The 24,668-nt window shown below is 46.4% G+C and overlaps 1 protein-coding gene across 11 annotated transcripts in view; it reads left to right on the plus strand.

The window, feature by feature from the left end:
• Positions 1-24,668, plus strand: part of BIRC6 (baculoviral IAP repeat containing 6) — a 403,615-nt gene that overhangs the window by 236,149 nt on the left and 142,798 nt on the right. For 10 of the 11 annotated variants that reach the window (XM_088474414.1, XM_088474417.1, XM_088474420.1 and 7 more), the window contains 5 exons: positions 1,385-1,641; positions 1,720-1,828; positions 2,174-2,395; positions 9,845-10,625; positions 18,874-19,017. In XM_088474414.1, coding sequence (XP_088330540.1) covers positions 1,385-1,641; positions 1,720-1,828; positions 2,174-2,395; positions 9,845-10,625; positions 18,874-19,017 — 1,513 coding nt within the window. Of the gene's footprint in view, positions 1-1,384; positions 1,829-2,173; positions 2,396-9,844; positions 10,626-18,873; positions 19,018-24,668 lie in introns of all 11 variants that reach the window. The other variant, XM_088474413.1, reaches the window with a different exon arrangement.

Here is a 24,668-nt window from a genome sequence, read left to right on the forward strand (position 1 = left end):
TTGAGGTTCTATGCGTTTGACACCTTTGCCTCTCAGGATGGGCGCCGGGTTCTCCTATCAGCACAGGAGCGTCCCCGCCCTTAGTTGGACTGCTTTGGGACATCCCCAAGGTCACCCTGTGGACCCCTATGGACCCTGAAGTAGAAAACAAGATATGGTAAGAACTTACCTTTGTTATCTCTGTTTCTACGAAGTCCATAGGGTCCACAGGGCACCCGCCCTGACGCACCTTTCTTCATATGGGCTCTGTGACTGGTCACCGGTTTTCCGTCTCCCATTTCTGTGAGTATGGTTCTTGTGTGTTCCAGTCTTCCTTCTCTCTGTTTCGTCTCCTCCTCCGGCCTGGGCTGCTTGCCAATTGAGGTGCCTGTGCCTGTGGCTCGGGGGCGGGGTATAGGGGAGGATGGACCCAAGTGCATCCTGGGAGCAGCTAAAAGCTTTACCTCCGTGGTGCCCGAGGATCCAGGATCCAGCTACCCCAAGGTCACCCTGTGGACCCTATGGACTTCGTAGAAACAGAGATAACAAAGGTAAGTTCTTACCATATCTCTTGTTTTTTCAACGATTCTTTTTTATCATGCTATCCAATTAAACTCTGTTTATTACGACTGAAAATTTGCTGTTTTTCTCACGAAAAAACATAGGAACCGCGAAAAGTCGCGGACCTATGTATTTTCTCCGCCGCGATCGGGAGAAAAACACCACCTTATCTGGGGATTTGGTTTCGCCTGCCTCAGAATCCCTGATAAGTGCTGGCTTTAGGGCTAATTGGCTAGCCCCAGGCGAGGTAATTATCCGCTGTAATTTACTGCGGCTAATTGGATACCCCCCAAAATCTCAGGCAGCCAGTGATGGTATACTGGGGATTGGAGCTTGAGCTTTTTCCAGTAAGTTTGAAGTGCCCAAGCTCATGCCACTGCTCTATATACCATAGTGTATCCAGTGATCCCAATTAGTCTCATAGCAAAGGATTTAACATAAGTACAAAATTCTATTTTATTAAGTGTGCATTTAATTTTTTCATTACTTATTTTTAGATAATTATCACCGTAGTTTCTATCATAAGGGCTGTTCTTCTCCAGCAACAACGTTTTCTGTGGAGGCTTAATCTAATCTGTATGGCTAGTTTCATACTAGCCATGCTTGTCTCAGATTTGTTTGGAATGCTTTTCCATTTAAGAACAGGTGATTCACTAATTTCTTACCACGATTGAAGTCAACAAACAAGTTCTGTGACTTTTGGTGTAATCTTTGCTCTTGTGCAAATTTGAGAATGCAATCCACAAAGGGGTATCAGTACTATCTAAAGTAATAAGAAGTTGAAAGGCAAAGCTAATAATAACAAAGTAAATAATTAATTAATTACTTTCTATCTTTGTTCTAGCATTGGTTGGTTAAGACTTTTACACCACTGCCTCACTCATATCAGTGAACTAGAAGCAATGATGGCAAGTGCTGCAGCACCAACGGCCAACCTGCTACAAACATGTGCTGCTTTACTGATGTCGCCATACTGTGGAATGCATTCACCCAACATTGAGGCTGTGTTGGTTAAGATTGGACTTCAGTCTACAAGGATAGGTCTTCGGCTCATTGACATCCTCCTTCGTAACTGTGCAGCGTCTGGCAGTGATCCAGCTGGTATGTGTACTAATGATTTTTCTTACTTTAAAACAAAAATAATAAATAGTATGTTACTTAAAAATGTATTTTTTTCAGATCTGAATAGCCCTCTTCTATTTGGAAGACTCAATGGTTTGTCGTCAGACTCCACGATCGATATCCTGTACCAGCTAGGGACTACTCAAGACCCTGGAACAAAGGATAGGTACTTCCCTTTCACATAAATGTGTGCTTATATGCCTATACTATCAATTTGTTGTGTGCTTATAAACGATTAACGTTCTCAGTGTATTTGTTTCATTATTCAGAATTGAACATAAATGTATCAGTCATATTCTGCTCTCTAAATTTTCATTGTATTTTGTGTAGGGGTATACATGTCCCTGCCATGAAATGATTTATTGTAATTTACAATTGATGCCAAAATATAGATTACAGATTTTTGTAAATATCCATGTGAACAGTATAGATTTGTATTACCAGTGTATTCGGGTGTAAAACCCTGAACACTGTGCTGTCTAATGTTATGTCTTCTGCTTTTAAACTGTAGAATACAGGCTCTGTTGAAGTGGGTGCGCGATTCTGCCAGAGTGGCTTCATTGAAAAGGAGCGGCCGTAGCAGCTTCAGTTCTCCGAACAGCTCTCCTAGAGAGTTTGGTTTATTAATGCCATCCCCTTCTCATTTGCACTGTGTAGCAGCCATTTTATGGCACAGCTACGAGCTTCCTGTGGAATATGACTTGCCAGGGTTGCTCAACAGGGATCTATTTGAGTAAGTAAATAAAAAATAATGAATGTATTTTATTTCCTTTGATACATCTGTTTAGAAATGCTCTGTTTCCATGTTGCTCAACCAGAACCTCTAGAGGCTGGATTATTTTTTAATCATATGGCCATAACCAATATTTTGCATTTCAAATATGACCATTTGTTTTTGTCATGTACTCATAAGTGAGTAAATACCTAAAGGGTGATCTGGGAATATCAAAATCTGTTGCCCATCAATAGTTCATTATGTACACCTGTGCAACTTCTGTGCAATTCAAGGTGCAAGCCTTACATAATGGCCTTTAGAAAACCTCATAACATCAATCTTATTCCACAATTGTGATTGGTAGATGTTTCCAAATAAGTGAAAAAAACTGTAAGAATATCAAATCCAGTCAACTTCCATTTTAGGCTCCATCACCTTTTATTTATGTAAACCATTATGTTTCACATATAAAATGCTGTTTATTTTACTAACATTTATTTCTCAAATTAATCATGAGTGAAATTACATCATGGCTGTGTTTATTGCATTTGTTGTGCTATAATTAAAGCTTTTTATTACGCTGCTTGTAGTCTGCCTAGTATTTGCTTTCCCGCAGAAGTTTTGTGGGTAGGTGAAGTTTCTTTCTCACTACGGGCCATATTCAATTAGAAGCGAAAAGTCTTATGACGTCATTTCCGCCATTTTCACTTATCCCCATATTCAATTTCAGGTGCGAAAAGTCTTTATCAAAAAACGGGGATAAATTTTAACCATAGAACAGGTGGCGGAAAAAAGTGCAGAATTAGGGTTTCTACTTCAGGGTCCATAGGGGGTCCACAGGGTTGACCTTGGGGTATAGGTTGGGAACCAAATCCGGGCACCACGCAGTTAAAGCTTTTAGCTCCCAGGATGCACTTGGGTCCACTCTCCCTATAACCCCGCCCCCCAGCCAGAGGCACCTCAGTTTAAGTTGGTGCCCGGCCGGAGTCGGGTCACCGTTACTGCAGGGGGGCTGCTTAGCAGCCCCTAAGCTTAAAAGAGTTTTATTTTATTATTTTTTTACTACTCTTCAGAGCGGCAGCATCAGACTGTCTAATGGACGTCTGAGCTGCCGCTCCTACACCCCGCCGGCGCTGCGACGCCAGTACAGATCTGGGGATCGCAGCGGGACCCCAGAGTCTGTACTAGCCGGGCTCTGGAGGAATCCCTGGGCTGCTGCCGGATCGACGGGGACAGGTAAGTCGCGTGGTCACCGCTTGCGGTGACCCGCGTGTACATGCAGCCTTATGCCTCCGGTCTCTGGGGACAGACCGGAGGCGCTAGCGGTGGCGGCGGGCTCCCCCTCCATGGAGGCATACCCCGCGTGTCCACAGCCCACCAGGGATTATAGCGGCAGCGGGAGCCGGCATCCCGGGGGGTTAATTGCTAGCCAGGGGAGGAAGCCTTCCCTGTCTAGCGGCTCCTCCCCTCAGCTCAGCGCGCCTTTCAATAATACAGTCTGGCGTCGCTGAGCTGCTTCCTCCACGGGCCACGCTTCTTCTGAGGTCTCCAGTGGCCATTTTCTCTCTGTGGTGCTGCAGAACTCTTAGGATGTCAGTGAGCCCAGTCCCCCTGCGTACCTGGCCATTTTGGGTGAGTGTACACAGCGCTGTAGCCTTCCCAGACACTGAATCTGGGCAGTTGAATGTAGCGACATTGTGCAGTATATTATATGTCATGCTTATGTATGTATATATATTTTTCTGCATTGTATGTGACTTATGCTAGTGCTGACTGTCTGCTTTTTCTCTCACCTGTCAGTGTATATCTATCCCTTTTCTTTATCTGCCCTAATACAGGTGTACCTGGGGTGGTTCTGAGACCTCACATATATATATTTGTTAATATCTGTGAGGTTTGTCACATACTGTTGCGTGCTGCACGTTGCCATATTTTAGATGGAACTGTGAGTTGCGTACGCTGATAATGGGTTCCTGCAGCTAATCTTAGCGTCAGTCAGGACCGGTATGGCGCTGCTTAATATTTCCGTCAAGATAGTCAGATATATCTGACCAGGAGATTGCACACGATACTGCACCCATTATTGCTATCCTGCAAGTCATAGCCTGCAGGAATTAGTGCGGAGGATTTTAACTCAGAAAGGTTTACGTATGCGGCACCATCTGGTGCCGGGCCCCTTGCACGACCCCCTTAAAGGGCGTTGTTTCTCAGGATCCTCTCCTTTGAGGATCGCCGGGCGGGCCCCATTGTCGTCACTCGCTGGGAGTTACTTCACCATACTGCCCTTTTGAACTCGGGGTATCTCGCAATTTCTTGCAATTTACCCCTGTGTCACAGACTATCGCTCCCTGCCGGGGTTTTTCACAGTACATGAATTACCTCCGATACCACATCGGTCTGTCATTCCCCTTGCAGGGATTACCACAACGGCCACCCTGGTGGATGTCGTTTTATACGAAATACTAATTGGCGTGATATACGCCCTGTGGTTACTGACCAGTGGCTCTGCCGTGAACTGGATGGTATATTCGGCTCTTTCCCTCTCACATGGGGGGGAGCCGATCTCAAGTATTATTATCCCTGCTTTGGGGCTGGTAGCCAGGCTCATTCTGGATATAGAGAATGTCGATCCTGCACCAGTATCATACATCTCCCGTTTTCTGCCCAGCGGGTGGATCTCATAGCGGGAGTCTGGCTGTCCCCAGATACGAGGAGTCACAAAGGCCTCCTGTTTCCCATTCCCTGAGGGTCCTCACAAGTAATGGAAATCCCCTTCTGGGATGGATTTGTATGTTAATCATCGGGTTACAGGCATTAATACGCCTCCCATCCCGACCTGGACGAATTTTACGGATCCGTAGGTGGTAACTTTGCCTGAAATCAATGTACTCAAGTTTTCAGGGCCTGTTGCCCGTCCTACCATGGCCATCGCATGGTGATGCTTTTGTGACGTTTTTCCCCTCCAACACGTCTGAGGTTCAAATATCTTTTTGCCGCTCACAAAATATGCAGTGGTCATATGTGGGATTACCTCATGGGATGCCGGTCTTCTAACTTTCAGGGTTTCGGCGGCGTCTGTATCCGCCGCAGTACCCTATGGCTGCGTTATGGGAAAGCAGAGGTGCACACTCCTTCCAGGGGGAAGTTCTTGTTTGGTCCTGACCTTGACAAGATCGTTGCATCATTGGCAGTATCACTAATGGGGAGATACCGTCTTTAGCTACTCCCACTACATTCGGACTAACTCTGTTAAGTCTTTTTGTCCTCAGGGTCAGCCTAAAGGCCTGTTTTTTCCTAGGCTGTCGGCCTCCACGGGGGCCACCGTATCCAGTACCGAGCAGTCCTGGACTTCCGGACGACCCTGTTTCTACACCTGAGGATATACCCTCAGCCTGACGGGACAGGTCTACATCTGGGGAATTTCCAGAGTGAGGTACTGATTCTCAACGGCCTCTCATTGCTCATGCAGCCTCCTCACAGGCATTGTTACACGGGCCCTTCTTCAGAACTGATCAGGGCCTTACAATCCCAGAAAGCTATACAGTCTTTGTGGTAAGCAGAGCTATTTCGGCCAACCTCACTATCTCAGTGAGGGACTGGTTGTTCTACTTTCTTTTTGGGGCGGTGACCGACTGGTCCTCCTTTGCCTATACTCTGTCTCAAATCCCTGAATCAGATTCCAACGGTGCCTTGACTCAGGTGGAATCGTCCATGCTCCATCATCCGATGTTTGGAACCTGGGGATTTTATGGTATATCCGAGTATTCAGGATACGTACCTACGGGTACATACAGAGCCCTCTCATCAGCATGGGTTCAGGTTTGCTGTGCCACAGCAACACTTGTTAGTTTCGGGCTCTGCCTTTTGGGGCTGTCCTCAACTCCACCGGGGTTTACCAGCTTTATGGATTTTCTGACAGTTCACCTGTTCAGTGTATCCGAATGCTCCTTTCTCTGGACGGTCTCCTACTTTTAGCAGGATCACCAAGGTACTTTACCGCCAGGTCAGGATAACCGGGGCTTCTTCTCGTCACAGAAAAGTCCTCCCTGCATCCCTCACAGGGTTTTCTTCATCTGGGAGCACTGCTGGATTCTCAGAATCTGAGAATTTTTCTGGCGTAAGACAAGATCTCCACTCTTCAACTTCGAGTGTGCGGATATCTACGCAGTCGACATATGTCATTACTCTTTGTGATGCGCGGTCTACCAGAGTGTCTACCTTTTGGTAGGGTGGAATGTGCTCAGTTCCATTCCAGGCCTTGCCATAATTGACTCCCCTCCAGATGGATCGAGTTTTTTCCATCGGATCGCTGTTCGAACCATGATACTTTCTACGGAGGCGAGTTGGTCTCTGTCCGGGTGGCTATGGCCATCTCGTCCAGGGTGTTCTTTGCTAAAGACAGTGTCTGGTCCGCATTCATTTCGGGGCAGTTGGACGTCTGTCGCTTCTGCCCTGCCACTTAACTTGTTGATACTTTAAGCTGTCTTGGACTTTCACTCTGGCCTAACCCATTTGTCACGGTTAACCTGAATAGGTTCAGTCCGACAGTGTCACAACAGTGGCTTCCATCTAGGCAACACTGGTAGTTGGGTGGCAATGTTAGGAATGTCACCCATTCTGACATAGTCCAAGGGTCTTCTCCTGGCCAACTCTGCGGTGTTTATTCCCGGAGCTCTCCATTGGGAAGCGGGCTTCCTCAGCCGTCACGGCGTGCATCCCGGGGACTAGTCTCTTCTCCAAGAGAGGTTTCAACTCCTGGTGAGCAGAGGGGGCCTCCCTGAGGGGATTGATCCCCATGGCCTTCTGACTCGATCACACATTACCGGTGTTACAGTCCAGCTCTAGGAGTACTGAAGCTACCTTCAGTGACTCTTTGTCATTGAAGTGGTCCTTCCACTTTGTGTACCTGTGTCCTCCGGTCTCCCTTCTTCCTCGAGGTCTTCGGAAGTTTAATTCGAGACGGAGGGGCTTTCCTTCTGGGGGCTCCAGGTCGTCCCAGACATCACTGGTACTAAGATTTTCAGAGTCTCCTCCTCGATGCTCCGTTCCTACTGCTTCACTATCTGGACCTGTTGTCTCAGGGTCCTTGTTTTTCCCTGGATCTGGATCGCTTGTCTTTAACTGCGCCCCTACTGTGGTCCTCGGGCTTCCCTGGCTCTGTCTTCATTGAGATGTTTAGAGCAGATAGGCCAGACTTTGCTGGGATCTGCCACGGACTGTGGCATACATAATTCTTATGGTATCGTACCTGTCGATACGATCCTCCGGTGTCCAGGATTTCCAGATATTCTGGCATTCCTTCCAGCTGGCTTGGGTTTCACCCTTGGCCTGGCCTTCCTGACAGTGCGGATTTCTACACTGTCGGTATGGTTAAGATATGGAATTGCTCCGCTCTGATATCCAGTTCATCCTTTGGAGTGTTTTCTGGATTATGTCTCCACTTGTCCTCCCTAGGGACTCCTGGGGAGTTAGTAGTGGTTCTTTGTTCCCTCCGGGGACAGTCAATGGAACCGCTGGTTGTGATAGCCATTACATGGTCTATTGTTTAAGCTCTCTCTCTCTCTCTCTCAGGGTGTTTAAATCAACCAGGAGAGTGTCTGAATGGGGAGCGTTCTCATGTGGCTCCCTCTTCTGGAGGGCATCATGTCAGGGTGTGAGTTGCTCTCGCCCTGTGTTTCTTCTTAAAGTGGTTTTTAGGTTCCATATTATTCTGGAACTTATGGTATGGCCATTCAGTTCCCAGTCCTCTCGGCTGTTGTGGCCTCATGGACTGTGGTCCGGCCTCTTTGGCTTTATGTGATCCGTTCAAGTTCCTTATGGTAAGCGGACTCCTTATTGGTGGTCTGCGGTTTCTGGTTTTAACAGGAAACGATGGCCGGCCTATAATGAAATGTTGACTGGATGGCCTCGTATGTCTTCCTCAGGGGCCTACCCATGGGTGGGCATTTCTGTCGTTGAGGCTTGTTTTTTTCTCGGGCCGTGTAACCCTCGTGGGCGGCTCGTCGTGGCGCCTCGGCTGTTTTGCCTTACTAGGTGTCCACGTGGTCTTCTGTCCATACCTTTTTAAGGTTCTAGGCATTGGTTTCCTTTGCCTCTCAGGATGCTTCCTTTTTGGCGACGGATTCTCCTCTCAGCACAGGAGCGTCCCCACCCTTGGTTGAACTGCTTTGGGACATCCCCAAGGTCAACCCTGTGGACCCCCTATGGACCCTGAAGTAGAAAACAAGAGATATGGTAAGAACTTACCTTTGTTATCTCTGTTTCTACGAAGTCCATAGGGTCCACAGGGCGCCCGCCCTGACGCACCTGGCTTCATATGGGCTGTGTTACTGGTCACCGGCTTCCCGTCTCCTTTTCTGTGAGTATGGTTCTAGAGTGTTCCAGTTTTCTCTCTCTTTTTCTCTCCTCCTCCGGCCTTTGGCTACTTACAATCTGAGGTGCCTCTGGCTGGGGGGCGGGGTTATAGGGAGAGTGGACCCAAGTGCATCCTGGGAGCTAAAAGCTTTAACTGCGTGGTGCCCGGATTTGGTTCCCAACCTATACCCCAAGGTCAACCCTGTGGACCCTATGGACTTCGTAGAAACAGAGATAACAAAGGTAAGTTCTTACCATATCTCTTGTTTTTGAAGTGCAGACTTTAAAATGTACCCTGCAGCCCTTGGGATGTCCCGTAAAAGTTATCTGTGCCAAAAAAAAGAAAAAAATTCCCATAGGACACCACAAAAAAAGTGGTTTTGTTTTGGGGGCGGAAAAAAGGTTAGAGAACAAACTTACTACCTTAAGCTGGCCAATTCGGAGGTACCCATAGTGATCCCCCATGTCAGACCATCTTTTGGGGGGCAACGGGCTGATTTCCCCAAAAGTGACAGGACTTTTCAACACTTACCTTTCCACCGGGTCCCGTTTTGCCGATTCCTAATTGAATACGGGGATACGCAGGCACGCGCCCGGTACTTTATACCCAGGAAAAACGGCGATGATGGCGGAAAGTCCGACCTCTGACTTTTCATCTCTAATTGAATATGGCCCTATAAGTAAATGGACGAGGCCTAATTTCTGGGGAGCCCTTATAGGTGGCAGAGGGCTGTAAACGCTCCTGTAAAGCAGCGAATGCACCTGTTAATGTGCTCTCTCTATGCCTTTTATTTAAATCTATTCCTACAAAATTACATCTTTTAGTCTCTTAAGTGCAAAAATAGTGCTTGTGCACCGATTTTGCAAATATTGTTTAATATTAATTATCCACTAAACGCCTATCAGCTAGTATAAGCATTTACAGCCTCATAGATGCTGCAATCTTGGCACACACATCTGCTTTTTCATAGAAGTAAGAGCACTTGCGCAAATAGAGGCGTGTGACATGAGTTTGCATTTCATAAACTACTTACATTATAGAAAATATGAATATCCTTATTAATGTATTTAATTTGTGTGATTTCAGATATAATTTTATCGTTTATTTTCTAGGTCACTGTATAAATGGTCCATGTCTTTACCCTGCAACATGGTCTTAAAAAAAGCTGTTGACGGTCTGCTATGCTCAATGTGTCACATCCATCCCAATTATTTCTCCCTTCTAATGGGCTGGATGGGAATTACCCCTCCGCCAATACAGAGCCAGCATAGACTGTCCATCACAGACGACAGCAAAAAGCAGGACCTTAATACTGGGCTTACTGATGACTCTAAAAACGCACAAGCACCTCTTGCACTAACGGAGTCACACCTAGCTACACTTGCTGCTTCGTCGCAGTCTCCAGAAGCCATCAAGCAACTGCTGGACTCTGGCTTACCCTCACTTCTTGTCAGAAGCCTGGTTAATTTTTGCTTCAGTCACATTTCTAGTTCAGACTGTCCTGCCACCTCTGCGGATACCACGCAGGAAAGACTCAGGCGACAATACACATCTCAGCACTTTAGTAGGATGCCAGTCACAGCAGACTTGGTGGCACCAATTCTCAGGTTTTTGACTGAAGTTGGCAACAGTCATGTTATGAAGGATTGGCTTGGCGGTTCAGAAGTTAACCCTCTATGGACAACGCTTTTGTTTTTACTTTGTCATTCTGGTGCCAGCTCAGCAGGTCACATAAATGGATCACAGCAGACCAATGCCAGATGCACTTTACTGAGCTCCACTACAGGAAATGGTCTTACCACTCAACAAAGAACTGCTGTGGAAAATGCAACAGTGGCCTTTTTCTTGCAGTGCATATCTTGTCATCCAAATAACCAGAGATTAATGGCACAGGTATGATAACATGAGTAAGCTATTCCTGAGAATATTCCTATTCGCAACAGGTGTTTTGAAATTAACTTATCACTATGGATTAACATTTTGGTTCAATTGTTATATTCTATATTTACATAAAAAAATTTGTATTTTGTCCTGTCTCATTGACAAGATCGTTGTGTATATACCAATGGCATTGAAAATTCAACTTAGGAAGCGTTCATGTCGTTTTTTTGTTTTTTTTTATAACATTTCTTTTACTCATCCGAGCAGTTACATCGTACACATACATCAGAAAACATAGTAAATAATAAAACAAAGACCGATTAAGGGTAGTAATATACAGATAATACAATATAAATACAGAAAAATATTTCCTTCAAAAGACGAAAACAAGAAATGGCGTATATTATTCAGAGCGGTCTAAACATGGCAGGCATATCCCCCCAAAAATTATCCAATAAAATAAAACAAGGGAAAAGAGATCCAAAAAGAAACAGATCCCATCTCAGCCTGTAACAGTCAAAGAAATGGGTGGATCATCCAGTAAAGTCCGGGTTTTATACTAAGAAGTTTTTGGGAAGCATAAATATATTTGGCGTCGTAAGACCAATGTAAAGGAGTCTCTAAAACCTTCCCATAGCTGAAAAAAAAGCAGCTGTCTTAGTCTCCTTATGCATTGTGGTCTCTAGCCAATCCTTTTGGAAAGCAATAAATAATTTAGCCCGGAAGAAAGAAACAGATGGGGGATCTGTAATATACATTTACGAGCCACCGCTAATATCAATCAGTAGTAAAAAATGATCTCCCCTACCTGAAGCAGACGGTGGCAGGATACCGAATTTGCCCACTCTGCCGATAGCGGAAGGTAACTAACTAGACACCTAGATGCAAATCTGTTGACAGATTACCTAAATCTACGTATAAGGGGGGCAATCCCACATACAATGTATAAAGGTTGCATCAGAAGCTCCACATTTAGCTTATACACTAGTATTTGACAATCCCATCAGGAACCTGCGGTGGGGGGAGAGATTGTGATAAATGTTATAGAACTTTTCTCTGTACATGCTGGATGAGAGCACTGATTGTGTTCATGTAGTTTGATAAACTTTTCCTGAGAATTTGAGAAGGAACTGTAAATGTTACTGTATTTCATGCAGATAGATAATTGCAATTCTGGATTTGTGAGGGAACTTAATAACTTGTTGGATAACTATGCAAATCTATACTACTAGATCTGAATTGTTTGAATATCATTGTCCAAATAATGGAAGACTAGATGGGCAAAGTGGGTCTTATCTGCCATCAACTTCTGTGTTCAGGCAGTCTGTTTATTGAAGTTAGTTGGTCTAGAACATGTGAAAGTGTGTTGCAGTTCATTTTCGCCACCTCTAATCCCCTACTGCTGTATAGTACTATATTATCCCTATACAGCAGTCATATCAAGCTTGAGTCCTCCCTAGGGCCACTTTATGGATCAAGAAAAGTTTTCAAAAGGCTGCACAAAGAACGTTCTAGTGGCTGCCATACAATGCTGCCATACCCCCCCCCCCCCCCCCCCCATAGAATACAAAGTCCTTCCCACAGACTGTCATACAGTGCAGAAAACACCTCTCAGACTGGCAATACAGTATAGAAATCAAACCGTAGACTGGCACACAGAGCATATCCGAGGTACCTGAATCCAGCTGCTTCAACCACATTGTCATCTCCTACTTCACTCCTTTACAAAACATCAGTCCACAGGCTCCTTTCACACTATAGACGCCACTCAGTTAGGTCCAGTTTTAAAATGAGTATTAAGTCCTGGATGGAGGAGTTACCCTGTTCTTATTTTTTCTCTCTATCTTCTTCTGCTTTCCTCCTTTCTCTACACTACTCCTTTTCCATCCTTCATGCTTCTGCCTTCCTTCTACGTCCACCTTCATCCTCTATCCTCCTCCTTTTCCCTCCATCCCTTTTTAGCCTTCTTTTCCTTGCACCTTTTTTATTCTTTCCTTTTTTTGCCTCTTTCATCCTCATCTATTCTAATTCGTGGCCCTCCTTGACTCTACCATATCCTGCTTTTTTTTCCGTTATTATTCTGCCTCCCTCAAGCATCGCATCATAGTATTCTAGCATTGAGAACCTCATTCAGAGGCGGTCGTTAGTTGCAAGCGGTCGCACTGAATCAGGGTGGCCTCTTGCATCCTGAACGACCGCCTCCTTGTCGATCGTTAAGCCGTGGGTTACCACCCATAGCTTAACGACCGACCAGGTTGATGGTCGCGATGGTGATCACCATCGTGACCATCGGGGCTTGCGAACAGACCCTAAGGTAGGCGTTCGTTAAGGAACGCCTCCATTTTGGAAACCACAATCCCCCCCCCCCCCCCCCCCCCGGCCCGCCTACCAAACGTGGCAAGCTGTCGATCAACATCGACAGCCGCCCCTTTGGTAGCGAGCTCCGGAGCGACAGTTTCTCAGCCACTCCGGGGCTTGTGCATGCACAGTGTGGCCGCTACGCGTGCGCAGGACAAATGATCGAGTCGGTTACGAGCGTATCGGCGCTTGCGACCAACTCTGAATAAGGTCCTGAGGGTCTCATTCAGACCCGCTCACGAGCCAGGACGCTCGCAAGCGGGTCGATGGTAAGCCAAGCTGTCGCTCCGGGTCTCGCACCAAAGGGGGCGTGCTGTCGATGGTGAGTGACAGCACGCCCCCTTTGGTGGGCGTGCCTGCCAGATGGAGGCGTTCCCATGGGAACGCCTACCGTCTGGGTGCGGCCCCACTCACATCACTAGTGATGTCAGTGGGAGTGATTTTGGCTCTGATAGAGCCAAAATCACTCCTGGGCTTGCGGCAGCGAGACCCTACCGCAGGGTCTCGTCGCAAGCCCGATGGTCTTGACCATCGCGACCATCATCATGGACGCTCGCATAAGTTGTGGGTGGTAACCCACAGCTATGCGAGCGTCCAAGAGGCCGCTCCACGTTTAGGTAGGAGGGCCCTGATTCAGAGCAAGCACTCTGGCCAGAGCGTCCGGCTCTGAATCAGGCCCTGAGTCCCTTCTGGGGGAGCCCAGAACACTTTGTTAGTAAGTGTGGGGTTGTGCAGTGCTTCCACCTCCCTGATACACTATACAGTGGTTGGTCTGGCAATAGGCCAGCAGTTCTCGCTGACCATGTATACTTTGCCATTGGCAGAGTGCATGTTATTGGGTGTGATGAATTAGTCAAAGCTGGTCCGTGGTTCTCCTCTTTATTTGGAGCCAGACACCATATATGGTATACATCATGGTCAAGGGCTATGTTACATGTTGGAAGTTTTTTTTTTTCTTTTTATTATCTTCGTTCAGTGGGTCTGTGGAGTATAAGATGAGCTGCCGGAAGCCTGGGCACCAAGGAGTTAACACGCTACTGCTGACCGCTCCATAACCCCAGCCCTTCTCCTGTGGCTGGTGCGCTGACAATGGAGTCAGTGTCACTGGCCATCTCCTCCAGCACAAGGGCTCTAGCAGCTTCTCCGACTTTTAAAGTGTCCCTCTTCAAACAAAATTAGTAGCTATTTTTCCTCCCTCTGATCAGCTGGAGTATATTTTGGCGAAAGCTTCATCGTATCTGAATACGAAATTATTAGTGTCCAAACGGATCTTACCTTTTTATCCAGTTCCTCTGGAAGAGCAGAAATAGTGGGAATTGCCTCCCCCCCCCCCTGGTGGATGCCCACTTTACTCAGTTGGTGAAGACAACCAAGCTTCCCATCCCCAATTTGTCCCCTCTCCAGGACCTCACGGACAGGATGTTAGAAAACGTCCTTAAATCTATTTTTACTAATTCTGGGGCGGCCTTCAGCCCAACTTTTGCCTCGGCATGGGTTGCCAAAGCCTTCGGTCACTGGGCAGATTCCCTGAAGGAAGGACTCTGTTTGGGAGCTCATCGATCAGACCTCCTTTCCTTTTCTTGGGGAGGCTGGGTGTTACTTGGGCAATTCCGCGATTGATTCAGGAATCCTATCCTCAAAGGTGTCTGCTTCCTCAGTGGCAGTTAGACGTGTGCTATGGCTTCATTGCTGGAGAGTGGTTCCAAGTGATTCCAAGAAGGCGCTCTCCTTCTTCGGTGAGATTTTCTTTGGCCCTGAACTGGATAAGATTGTAACCATGGTAGCGGCATCCAAACAGGCAAGAGGTTAGCCGTCTTCTAAAGTTCAGGGATCTTCCTCCAAAAGCCCCATCCATTGCCAAGCCCCTAAAACCAGCTTATAAGCATGGGCATGACTGGGTGGGTCCCCACCTGGGATTTCCCAGTGTTGGCAGCCTTCTCCTGTGTTTCACTGAATTCTAGCTAACCTTGTTAACCTTGGATGCTTGGGTAAACGGGCATTTTGTCCCAGGGTGGTTGTTTGACCTTTCAGCAATGCCCTCTAGTTCAGTTCTTGTTGTTGTCGGCAAGGCGGCTACCTTTCGGACTTCCATCGGGACTTTCTTTACCTTGAATGTGATGGTAACAGTTCCTCCTCACCAGAAGGGCACAGGTTTATATTCATATCTGTTCCTTGTTCCTTCACCAGACTGCTTCTTCCGGCCCATCCTCAATCTAAAGACACTCTAAAGACCTATTTCTCAGGGTTCTCAGTTTCAGAATGGAGTCTCTTCGCTCCATCATGGAGCCAGGAGATTTCATGGCTTCCTCTGACATTCAGTACACATTCAGTACACATCCTTGCGTGTGTGCCCATCCGAGATGATCATCATCAGTGGTTTCTCAGTGTTTGCCGTCCTGGCGGATAACTTCCAATTTCGGGCATTGCCGTTTGGGACTATCAACGACACCCCAGATGTTCACATAGGTCATGGCTGTGATGGCTGCCAACCTTTGTCGCCAAGGAGTCCCAATCCTGCCATACCAAGATTAACTTACTACTGTTAGCCAGGTCTCATGACATTCTTCAGTAACACCTGTGTCTCACCATGGACTTATTGCAGTCACATCTGCACTCTCCTGGATTCCAGAGTTTAGGGAGTTTACCTTCCGAGGGACAAGGTGACATTCTGGGAAAACTGGTCTCCGCCTTCAACATGGTGGAATTTGCACAATTCCATTCCTGGCCACTAGAACTGGAACTTCTGCAGCGGTGGAACAGATTCCCCCCCGCATCTCAAAACTCGGGCACTTGTTTTGTTCAGAGATGTCTGACATTCTCTCCTGTGATGGTTCTAGTCGTCACATCTTGATAAGGGTTGCCCATTCCTGAGCCTTTGCAGCTGGGGAGCGTCACCTGTCAGGGCAGACGGACGGTTCGCGAGGCAAGCCTGCCTACCAATATCTTAGAGCTTCGAATGCGCACTGTCAAGCGAGGCCCTTCCTTAAACACAAAGCAGTAAAGGTACAGTCCGACAACATGACGGCGGTTGCCTACATAAACCATCAAGGCAGTAACAAGAGTCGCGGAGCCATGAAAGAAGTCAATCACATCCTCCGTTGAGCGGAATGCTGTCTCCCAGCCCTCTGTGGTCTACATTTCGAGAGTCCAAAATTGTGAAGCTTACTTCCTCAGCAGGCAGGACGTTCATACAGGTGAGTGGTCTTTGCATCCTGACGTTTTACAGATGGTGATTCATCGCACGGGCCGTCTTAACATCGACTTGATGGCCTCCCGGCACAACAACAAACTACCTCGCTATGGCTTGCGACCCAGGGGCCCGGGAGCCTACTTGGTGGACGCCCTTGCAGTACCGTGGAAACTCCCACTCTTGTACCTCTTTCCTCCAATTGCTTTTTTTCTTCAGGTCAAAGTAGGAATGCGTCACCACCATTCTCAACGGACTGGCCATGAATGGCCTGTTATGTAGACCTTCTCAGTCTGTCCATTGCGCCCCTGTAGTGCCTCCCTCTCCAGCTTCATCTCTCCCACAGGCCCGTATCTTCTTCTCGACTTCGGCCGGCTGACTTTGACAGGGTTGCTATTGAAGCCTCAATCCTAAAAGCCAAAGGTTTCTCATATTTGGCTATCCAGACCATGCTCCGCCCCAGGACATTATCATGTATGGGGAACATGCTCTGAGTGGTGTTCTGCCAGCAGTCTGGATCCTCTGGTGTTTAGTTTTCCTAGAATTTTGTCTTTCAAACGGGTTTGGATCTGGGCCTTCGCTTTGCTTCCCTGAAGGTACAGCTGTCTGCTCTCTATTGTTTCAACACAGGATAGCTTGTCTACCTGCTATTCAAACTTTCCTTTTTCAAAGAGTCCTCCACATTTAGCCACCATTTGTTCCCCCTGGTAACACTGTGGGGCCTGACCTTTGGGTTGAGGGTTTAGCAAAAATCGACCTTTGAACAGTTGGATTCCATTGATCTGCATTTGCTGAGGTGGAAAACAATATTCCTTCTGGCTATTACTTCAGCCTGAAGAGTCTTGGACTTTGGGTGCATTGTCTCACCATGCACCTTTCCTTGTGTTCCACCCTGATCGTGCTGTTCTCCGCACATGTCTGGACGATCTCCAAAGGTATCACGCTTCTATATCAAACAGGAGATCGTGGTACCTTCCCTTTCAACCTTGGGTTCTTCGCACTGATGTTGATTTGAACACGGATATTCAGAAGTCTGACTCTGTTCATTCTTTGACTTCAACAGGCATGGGTGGCGGCCAGTTTCAAAACAAACTTTGGCTTGTTGCTTACCCCTTCATCACTCCTATCTTTTGGCAAAGAAGTCGATCCTGTCCTCAGTCAAGGCTTATTCCATTAGGTCTGTGGGGGCCCCTTGAGTTGCTTGCCATGGTGCCTCTGCGGAGCAACTTTGTAAGGTGGCTACGTGGTCCTCTGCCAATACTTTCATTCAATTTTACAGCTTTTGACACCTACGCTGATGTGGCTTTTGGGTATCGGATTCCTCTCTTAAAGGGACAATTTTGGGATGTCCTACAGTCCCAGTATACCCAATTGGACAAAGGAAAAAAGAGGTTTTTTGTCATACCAGTAAAATCTTATTTTCTGAGCCAGTGGGGGACACTTGGTGCCCACCCTCAAGCTCCTGGCTGGCTGGGGGTTTCACGGTTCTGGTTAGGTTTAGGCACTCCTGGGGGGACTTGGGGTTAGGCACCCCCTGGGAGGGGTTCGGGGGGGGTTAGGGTTCGGCACCGCTGGGGGGAGGTTAGGGCTCTGCACCCACCCCGGGAAAGGTTTAGGGGAGGTTAGGGAAAGGTTTAGGAGAGGTTAGGGTTTGCCACCCCCCCTCCCTCACCACCACCACCACCCCGGTAGTTTTAGGGTTAGGCATCCCTAAGTGAGGGTTGGGGTGAACACCAGCTTGTAGCATGTAAGGGGTCTCCCTTACATGCTACAAGCTGATTTTCATCTCTTAATACGTTCCTGTCTGACACCGGAGAGCCGCACATGGAAGTGTAACTGCAAGGAGAAAGTAAGCTCCGTGAGCACTACATGTTGAGCCCTGTCCAATTTCCACTGACGGGCAGTGACATCCTTTTAAAACAGCCGGCCGGCGGTAAGCAGTCACACTATTGACTATTTTCATGAAAGTCTGTTCCAATTTCTGTGCCTGAACGGCATCATTAAACATCGCGGTGAAAGCGATTATCACTGATTCAGTGTTATGGAACATTTACAACAGGCTACCAATAACCGATTGTTGTCTACCTGAGGAGAACCTGATGTGTGGCTATTTAATTATAAACACCATACAAGAAACATCTGAGGTGTATATATTATAATCCGTTTAAATAAACGGCGATACCATAATTTTTTTTATCCGGAGGAAAGAGACTATTACTTGGAACCACAGTACTGATGGTTACTTATTGCATACTAATTTAGGAGATACCTTCTGCAGAGGTTATTCTCCTTTCCATAGGTATGAGCCATTATTGATATACATACAGTTATACATAAAATACAAGCTGGTGTTGTAGAAGTGTGCCTTGATTTTTATAGTTCATTTTATTGCTTATAATTATTTTGTCTTACAATAAATTGTTAATTTTATGTCAAGCGCTCTTTTGTCTGGTTGAATTTAAACAATCTTATTGGCCTACTAAGGCATATACATTGAATATTCTATATCCAGGCTTTTTTGTATTATCAGAATTACCCTGTTTTGAAGCTTTATTTTTTTCTTAACGGTTGTCCTAAAATATTCACAGCACTAAAAAATTAGTTAACACCGTGTTTATATAATTGAATTGGAAAGTATAATGTTTGGTTTATTATCCCTGGGGAAAAAAAGCATAATAACTGTTAATTCAAAAGATCTTGGCTTTGCTCTTACAGGTACTCTGTGAGCTGTTCCAAACGTCCCCGCAGCGCGGGAATCTCCCAGCCTCTGGAAATATTTCTGGCTTCATCCGAAGACTTTTCCTGCAGTTGATGTTGGAAGATGAGAAAGTAACAATGTTTCTTCAATCTCCCTGCCCTGTAAGTATCTCTTGTGAGTCTCATGATGTGAACTAAAATTATAGACATATTGCCCCCATTTACCTATTCCTCTAGTATTCTGTATTATAAGCATTGTATGCAAAGTTGTTTCTGATGCTACAAAATCTATCTCAAGTATAAGTTATAGGAGTCTAGACCAGTGGTCTCCATCGATAATTGAGGTGTGAGCTACTTTAGAAAAATGAAAACCTGAAGAGCTACTAAAATTGTAGAGAAAATAAAAATCTGGCTAATAACTTAACAATTGAAAGTAATTTAATGAAAATGAAAAAAAACAATGTTTCATAGAAATTAAAAATGCATTTAATTTCAGTGATATTGTGTTTTGTAAATAAAATTTAAGCACAGGTACATTTCACTGTTAAATTCCGGCTCCTACGTGCAGTAGAGGAACAAAAGATATAGGCAGGGCTGCTTTGTGATTTTCTGGCAGGGCTGTATGGGAGTCACTCGCCCAGCCGTAGCATAGACACCATGGGTGGAGCCACTGGGAAGAACGCTAGGTGATTGCTGTAGAGGCTGCGGCAATCATCTGATGTGCTCCCCTGTGGCTCCACCCATGGCGTCAATGCCACGGGGGAGCACATGTCAGAGGTCACTTCTTCCAAGTTGACTGGGCAGTACTGCAGCTAGATGAGCTACCAAAATGAAGACTGCAAGCTACCTAGTTAAAAGTTGGAGACCGCTGCACTAGACGTCTGATCCCGCGGATGAGACCAACATAATTGGGTACATCGTCTAGCGTGTACCCATGATATGCTCGCGCCCACGGGTCGCTAACATCATCATCCATTGGCCCTACTGCAGGGCCGACGGGGGATGTCGCTAATAATGCCATGCTGCATTCTGCGGCATGACACGTCCCTCCTTCCAAAGGATCCGGCATCGGCAAGTCTGTATGCCTCTTTTAGTGTCAGGCACGTTGTTCTAAGTTTACAGCACTAGGGGAATATTTACTGAAATTAGTTTTTAGAAGTGGCGATGTTGCCCAGAGCAACATTTAACTAACAGCTTCTAAAAGATAATGGCTAGAATCTGGTTGGTATGGCCAAAGTCTCCACTTCTAAAAACACAATTTATCCCCTAGTGTACAAATTGATTAAATTAACTTTTTTGTTTAGCATGTCATAGGGGTATATTGCTAATGACTGCTTGTTTGTGTTGTAGTGCTTACTTGGGCTTATATTGGCAAAGCTGCAGCTATTTAGGCTGTGGGGGTGTTGAAGTTGGGCAGCAGGGAGGGAGGGTGAGGGTAGGGGTACTTACCTGTAGGCATCGGGATTGTTATATTAAAATTTTCTAGAGACTTTCACACTTGTTCCAATATGTTGTCTTGTATCAAATTTTCTTTATACATATTAGTAATCCTAGACAATTGTAACAAGTCAATAGCTACTCAGACATTTAGTGGTCTTATGTAGCAGGGAAATGTGCACTTCTCATGCACACACTGATGTTAGTATGTGTTCCCATTCATGTGTCATCATATACCTAGCCTCAATACTCCATGCAATGCGAGACCCCCTGGCGCAAGTGATCTGTGCTGAGTGGTGTAGTATCTTTTTCAATCGAATGTGCATTTTAGTCACTTCACAAAACTGTACTGATTAATTTGATATGGAACACTTGTATAACTGAGTCTCTACATGAAGCACAACAAAACTTGCCATGAAAGAAACCCTCAGCCGCTGTCCACTATATAAACTGTTTCAGACTCCGTCGCACACAGATATACAAGTCGTGCAGGGTCGTGATCGCATCTGATTGCAACTAAGATGCACATTCGAGTGAAAAAGTTTGGCACAAGAAGATTTGCACAGGATTTGGTGTGCAGAGAAGGGCTGTTGGCAATACTGCAGCAAATAGTGTATGAGGACACATCTGTATCGGTAATATTGAGGAGCTCTGTAATGTACTTCACCTCTGTTAGCTGCTCTGTAGCCAGGTTTGATTTATACCTTTATATGTTTTGTCTACTAAAACATGATTGCACATAGCAATATTTAAGGATTTAACTAGACAGTTCAGTAACTAGAAGAGGGATTTGCCTATCCCCAAAGCTTTGACATGCATTTTGCCTTTATAAGACTTGTCAAAAGGTTAAGAAAAAGTAGATGACTCCAGCAACACAAGATTTCCAGGCACATCAGTAACCATGTTAACATATTCTGGAACGTAGCATTCAGTTGATAATTCACAGGTTGTGGGAACTTGATTAAAGCCCCACATTCAGACCAGCAGAACAAATGATTATCTGAAGTCACAGAAGTAGACAGACAGCTTCCTTCTTCTGCTTGTTAAAACAGAAGCCAATAAATAATTAAAAAAAAATGCGTGATTACACTCCACACATTTTTAACCAACTCTTTATATTTATTAAATTTCCTTGTATTTATTTATATAGGAAACCCCCTGTGCTGGTGAGTGGGTCAGTGTCTTCGGCCAGTCCCCAGCACACACCAGGGACCCGACACTGGGGGGCAGCACAGGCGGTGCTCACACAGGTAACAGTGGCTCCCTGCTTGCAGTGAGTCGCGTTGCAGCGGCTGTCACCACCGATGTGAGAGACCACCAGCGGTCGGCCAGACCTTGCGCCTCCGCTAGACTACCAGGGCACAGGCAATGGGGGGCTTCTCGTTCAGCATAAGGGAGGTAGGCTCTCCCCATTAGCTCCTTCCCCGCTCCCTTGGCGCGTTCTCTGTGAATGCAGCCGGCCATATGGATTCTTATTCTTGCTCTCCCCTCTCTCACTGAGGCACTAAGCTGATATTTTAACGTGTGCCTTCTTCAGTTAGTCTCCAGAGAGCAGTAAAGGGCTCCTGTATACCTCCTCCTCTGTTATACACTAAGCTCCTTCCTGCCGAGTGGGGTTTGGATTGTTGAGCATTAATTACCCATTGTTAAAGCATCGAATGTTTCTGTGTGCATGTATTTGTATATAGGAGTACAGTTTTTCTCACCTGTTTTTTTTTTTTCCTGTCTACCTTTATTTATTTTTTTACATCGCCTAGAGCTGTTTAATAAACACTTTTCTGTAAGGCCCCACTTATTGTGGTGGGGCCACATTCATTGCACTTCCCCTTTCTTCTTAGGGGTCCACAGGAATTACCTGGGGATATATAGTTTGATAGCATCCAATGCACCAAACTGCAAAGCTTTGGAGCTCCCAGCATGCACTGGTCCTCCCCCTTATATACCCTGCCACAGGCATTCAGTTGTTACGTTTGGTGCGCGGCATGTGCACCTGTTTTCTACAGTGGGACTGCTTAGGCAGTCTCAAGCTTATTTTTTTTTCCAGAATTTAGCGGTGCTAGGCGCCATAAAGGACGCCTGCACTGCGACTCCTTATACCTCCGCCGACAAACCAGCATCCGCCTTGTGCCACTGGGTTTTTCGGCAGGGCTGGGCAGTGGCTTGCTGCTGAGGCCTGGGACATCATGTTCCTCAGGCATCCCCCACAAAGTTTTGTGGGCACAACCCTTCCTACAAACCCGGTCAGGGCCGCGGCCTACCGGGAGTCTAATGGTGCCCTCCTGGAATCAGGTGTTGGTGTCCCTGTCCCTGTGACTCAACAGGGAAGGGGTTACTATTCAATTGTGTTTTTAAATCAAAAACCCAATGTTCACACCGCCCTTTATTGAATCTGAGTTCCCTCAACATATTTAAGTGCCCAAATTCCGTATGTAAACCCATCCGTCAATTGTGTTGACGATGGAGCCTGGGGACTTTATGGTCTCCCTGGACATACAAGATTCATATCTGCATGTCCTGATTACAAAATCTCACCAAACCTTTCTCAGGTTGGCAGTAGATCAGCAACACTTATCAGTTTCAGGTGCTACCCTTTGGGCTGGCCACAGCCCCTTGGTTATTCACCATGATAATGGCGGTCATGACTGCTCATCTCAGACGTCAAGGAGTCAGGATACTGCCATATCTAGATGACGACCTGATATTGGCACAATCTCAGGAGATGTTACAATATCATCTACGGATGACCATTACCTGCTTACAAGAGCACAGCTGGGTAATCATTTGGAAGTAGTAGTCACTTTCTCCAGCTCAGCAGAGGAAGCACTTTGGGGGCATGGCTGGACTCTCTGGGACAGAGGATTCTTCTTCCAGAGGACAAGATTGTAACACTACAAGCTCGTTGCACAAACTGCTTTGCATGCAAACAGTGTCAGTTCACTCGGCGATGTAGGTGCTGGGCTCCATGGTAGCCACATTCAACATGGTGGCTTATGCCCAGTTCCACTCCAGGTCCCTACAGCTGTGGATCCTGTCCCAGTGGGATGATCCGTATCATCGGATAAAAACCCAGATGATACACATCTTGCCGGAGATCCGCCTCTCCCTAGCCTGGTGGCTGGAGATAACTCATTTAAACAAGGGTAGTCAGTTATGGATCCCGGAATGGGTACTTCTCACCACGGAGGCAAGTCTGCGAGGATGGGGAGCAGTGACTGGTCGTCACACTTTTCAGGGAAAGTGGACAGATCAAGAAAGTCATCTACCAATAAACATAGTAGAACTTTCAGGCAGTGCACAAAGCACTTATGTTGGCACAGAACCTTCTACAATGCAGACCTGTCCAGGTTCAGTCCGACAATGTGACAAGTGGTCTACATAAATCATCAAGGAGGCACTCTAAGTCCAGCGGCCATGGAAGAAGTGTTAAGAATTCTGTTATGGGCAGAATGCCATCTTCCTGCAATATTTATCCCAGGTGTTCTCAACTGGGAAGCTTACTTCACAAGTCGCAAGGGCGTACACGCCGGAGAATAGGCCCCTCATCCAGTGGTGGAAGACCAGACCAGACGTAGACCTTATGGCATCATGTCACAACAATAAGATCCCCAGGTACGGGTCCAGGACAAGGGACCCTTCAGCAGCCTTCGTGGAAGCTCTGGCAGTGAGCTGAAACTTCAGGGTGGCATACCAGTTTCCTCAATTCTCCCTTCTCTCCAGGGTCATTAGAAATTTCAAACAGGAAGGCGGCAGGATGATACTGATAGTTCCTGTCTGGCCCAAGAGGCATTGGTTTGCAGATCTGATAAGTCTACAAATACTGTCCATTTCCACTGTCTCTGCGGCAGTACCTGTTAATGCAGGGTCCCTGCCTATACCAGGATTTACCTCGGCTGGCTTAGACGGCTTGGCTCTTGAGTCTTCCGTCTTAAAGGTCAAGGAGTTTTCTCCTTAAGTGATACAGACTATGCTTAGAGCAAGGAAGCCTGCTTCTGCTCGCGTCTATCGTAGGATTTGGTTATCATTTTTTCTGTGGTGATATGACCCTAAGATATTCAAGGTATCCAGGGTACTTGGTTTTCTCCAGGCTGGATTAGACTTAGGTCTTCGCCTGGCTACCTTGAGAGTCCAAGTTTCAGCTTTGACTGTTTGGTTCCAGCGCAAGATTGCTCCGCTGCCGGATGTTAAAACATTCATCTAGGGGGTACTGCGGCTGCAGCCTCTATTCCTCCAACTGGTGGCACCGTGGGATTTGTCTTTGGTTCTCGGGGCACTGCAGACGCATCCCTTTAAACCCTTGGATAAGGTGCACTTGAGATGGCTCATGGCGAAGACACTTTTTCTCCTAGCTATCTCTTCAGCTCGCAGACTGCCTGACT

The sequence above is a fragment of the Taudactylus pleione genome, unplaced genomic scaffold (assembly GCF_031769625.1).
Source record: "Taudactylus pleione unplaced genomic scaffold, aTauple2 ptg000154l, whole genome shotgun sequence".
Classification (NCBI taxonomy): Eukaryota; Metazoa; Chordata; class Amphibia; order Anura; family Myobatrachidae; genus Taudactylus; species Taudactylus pleione.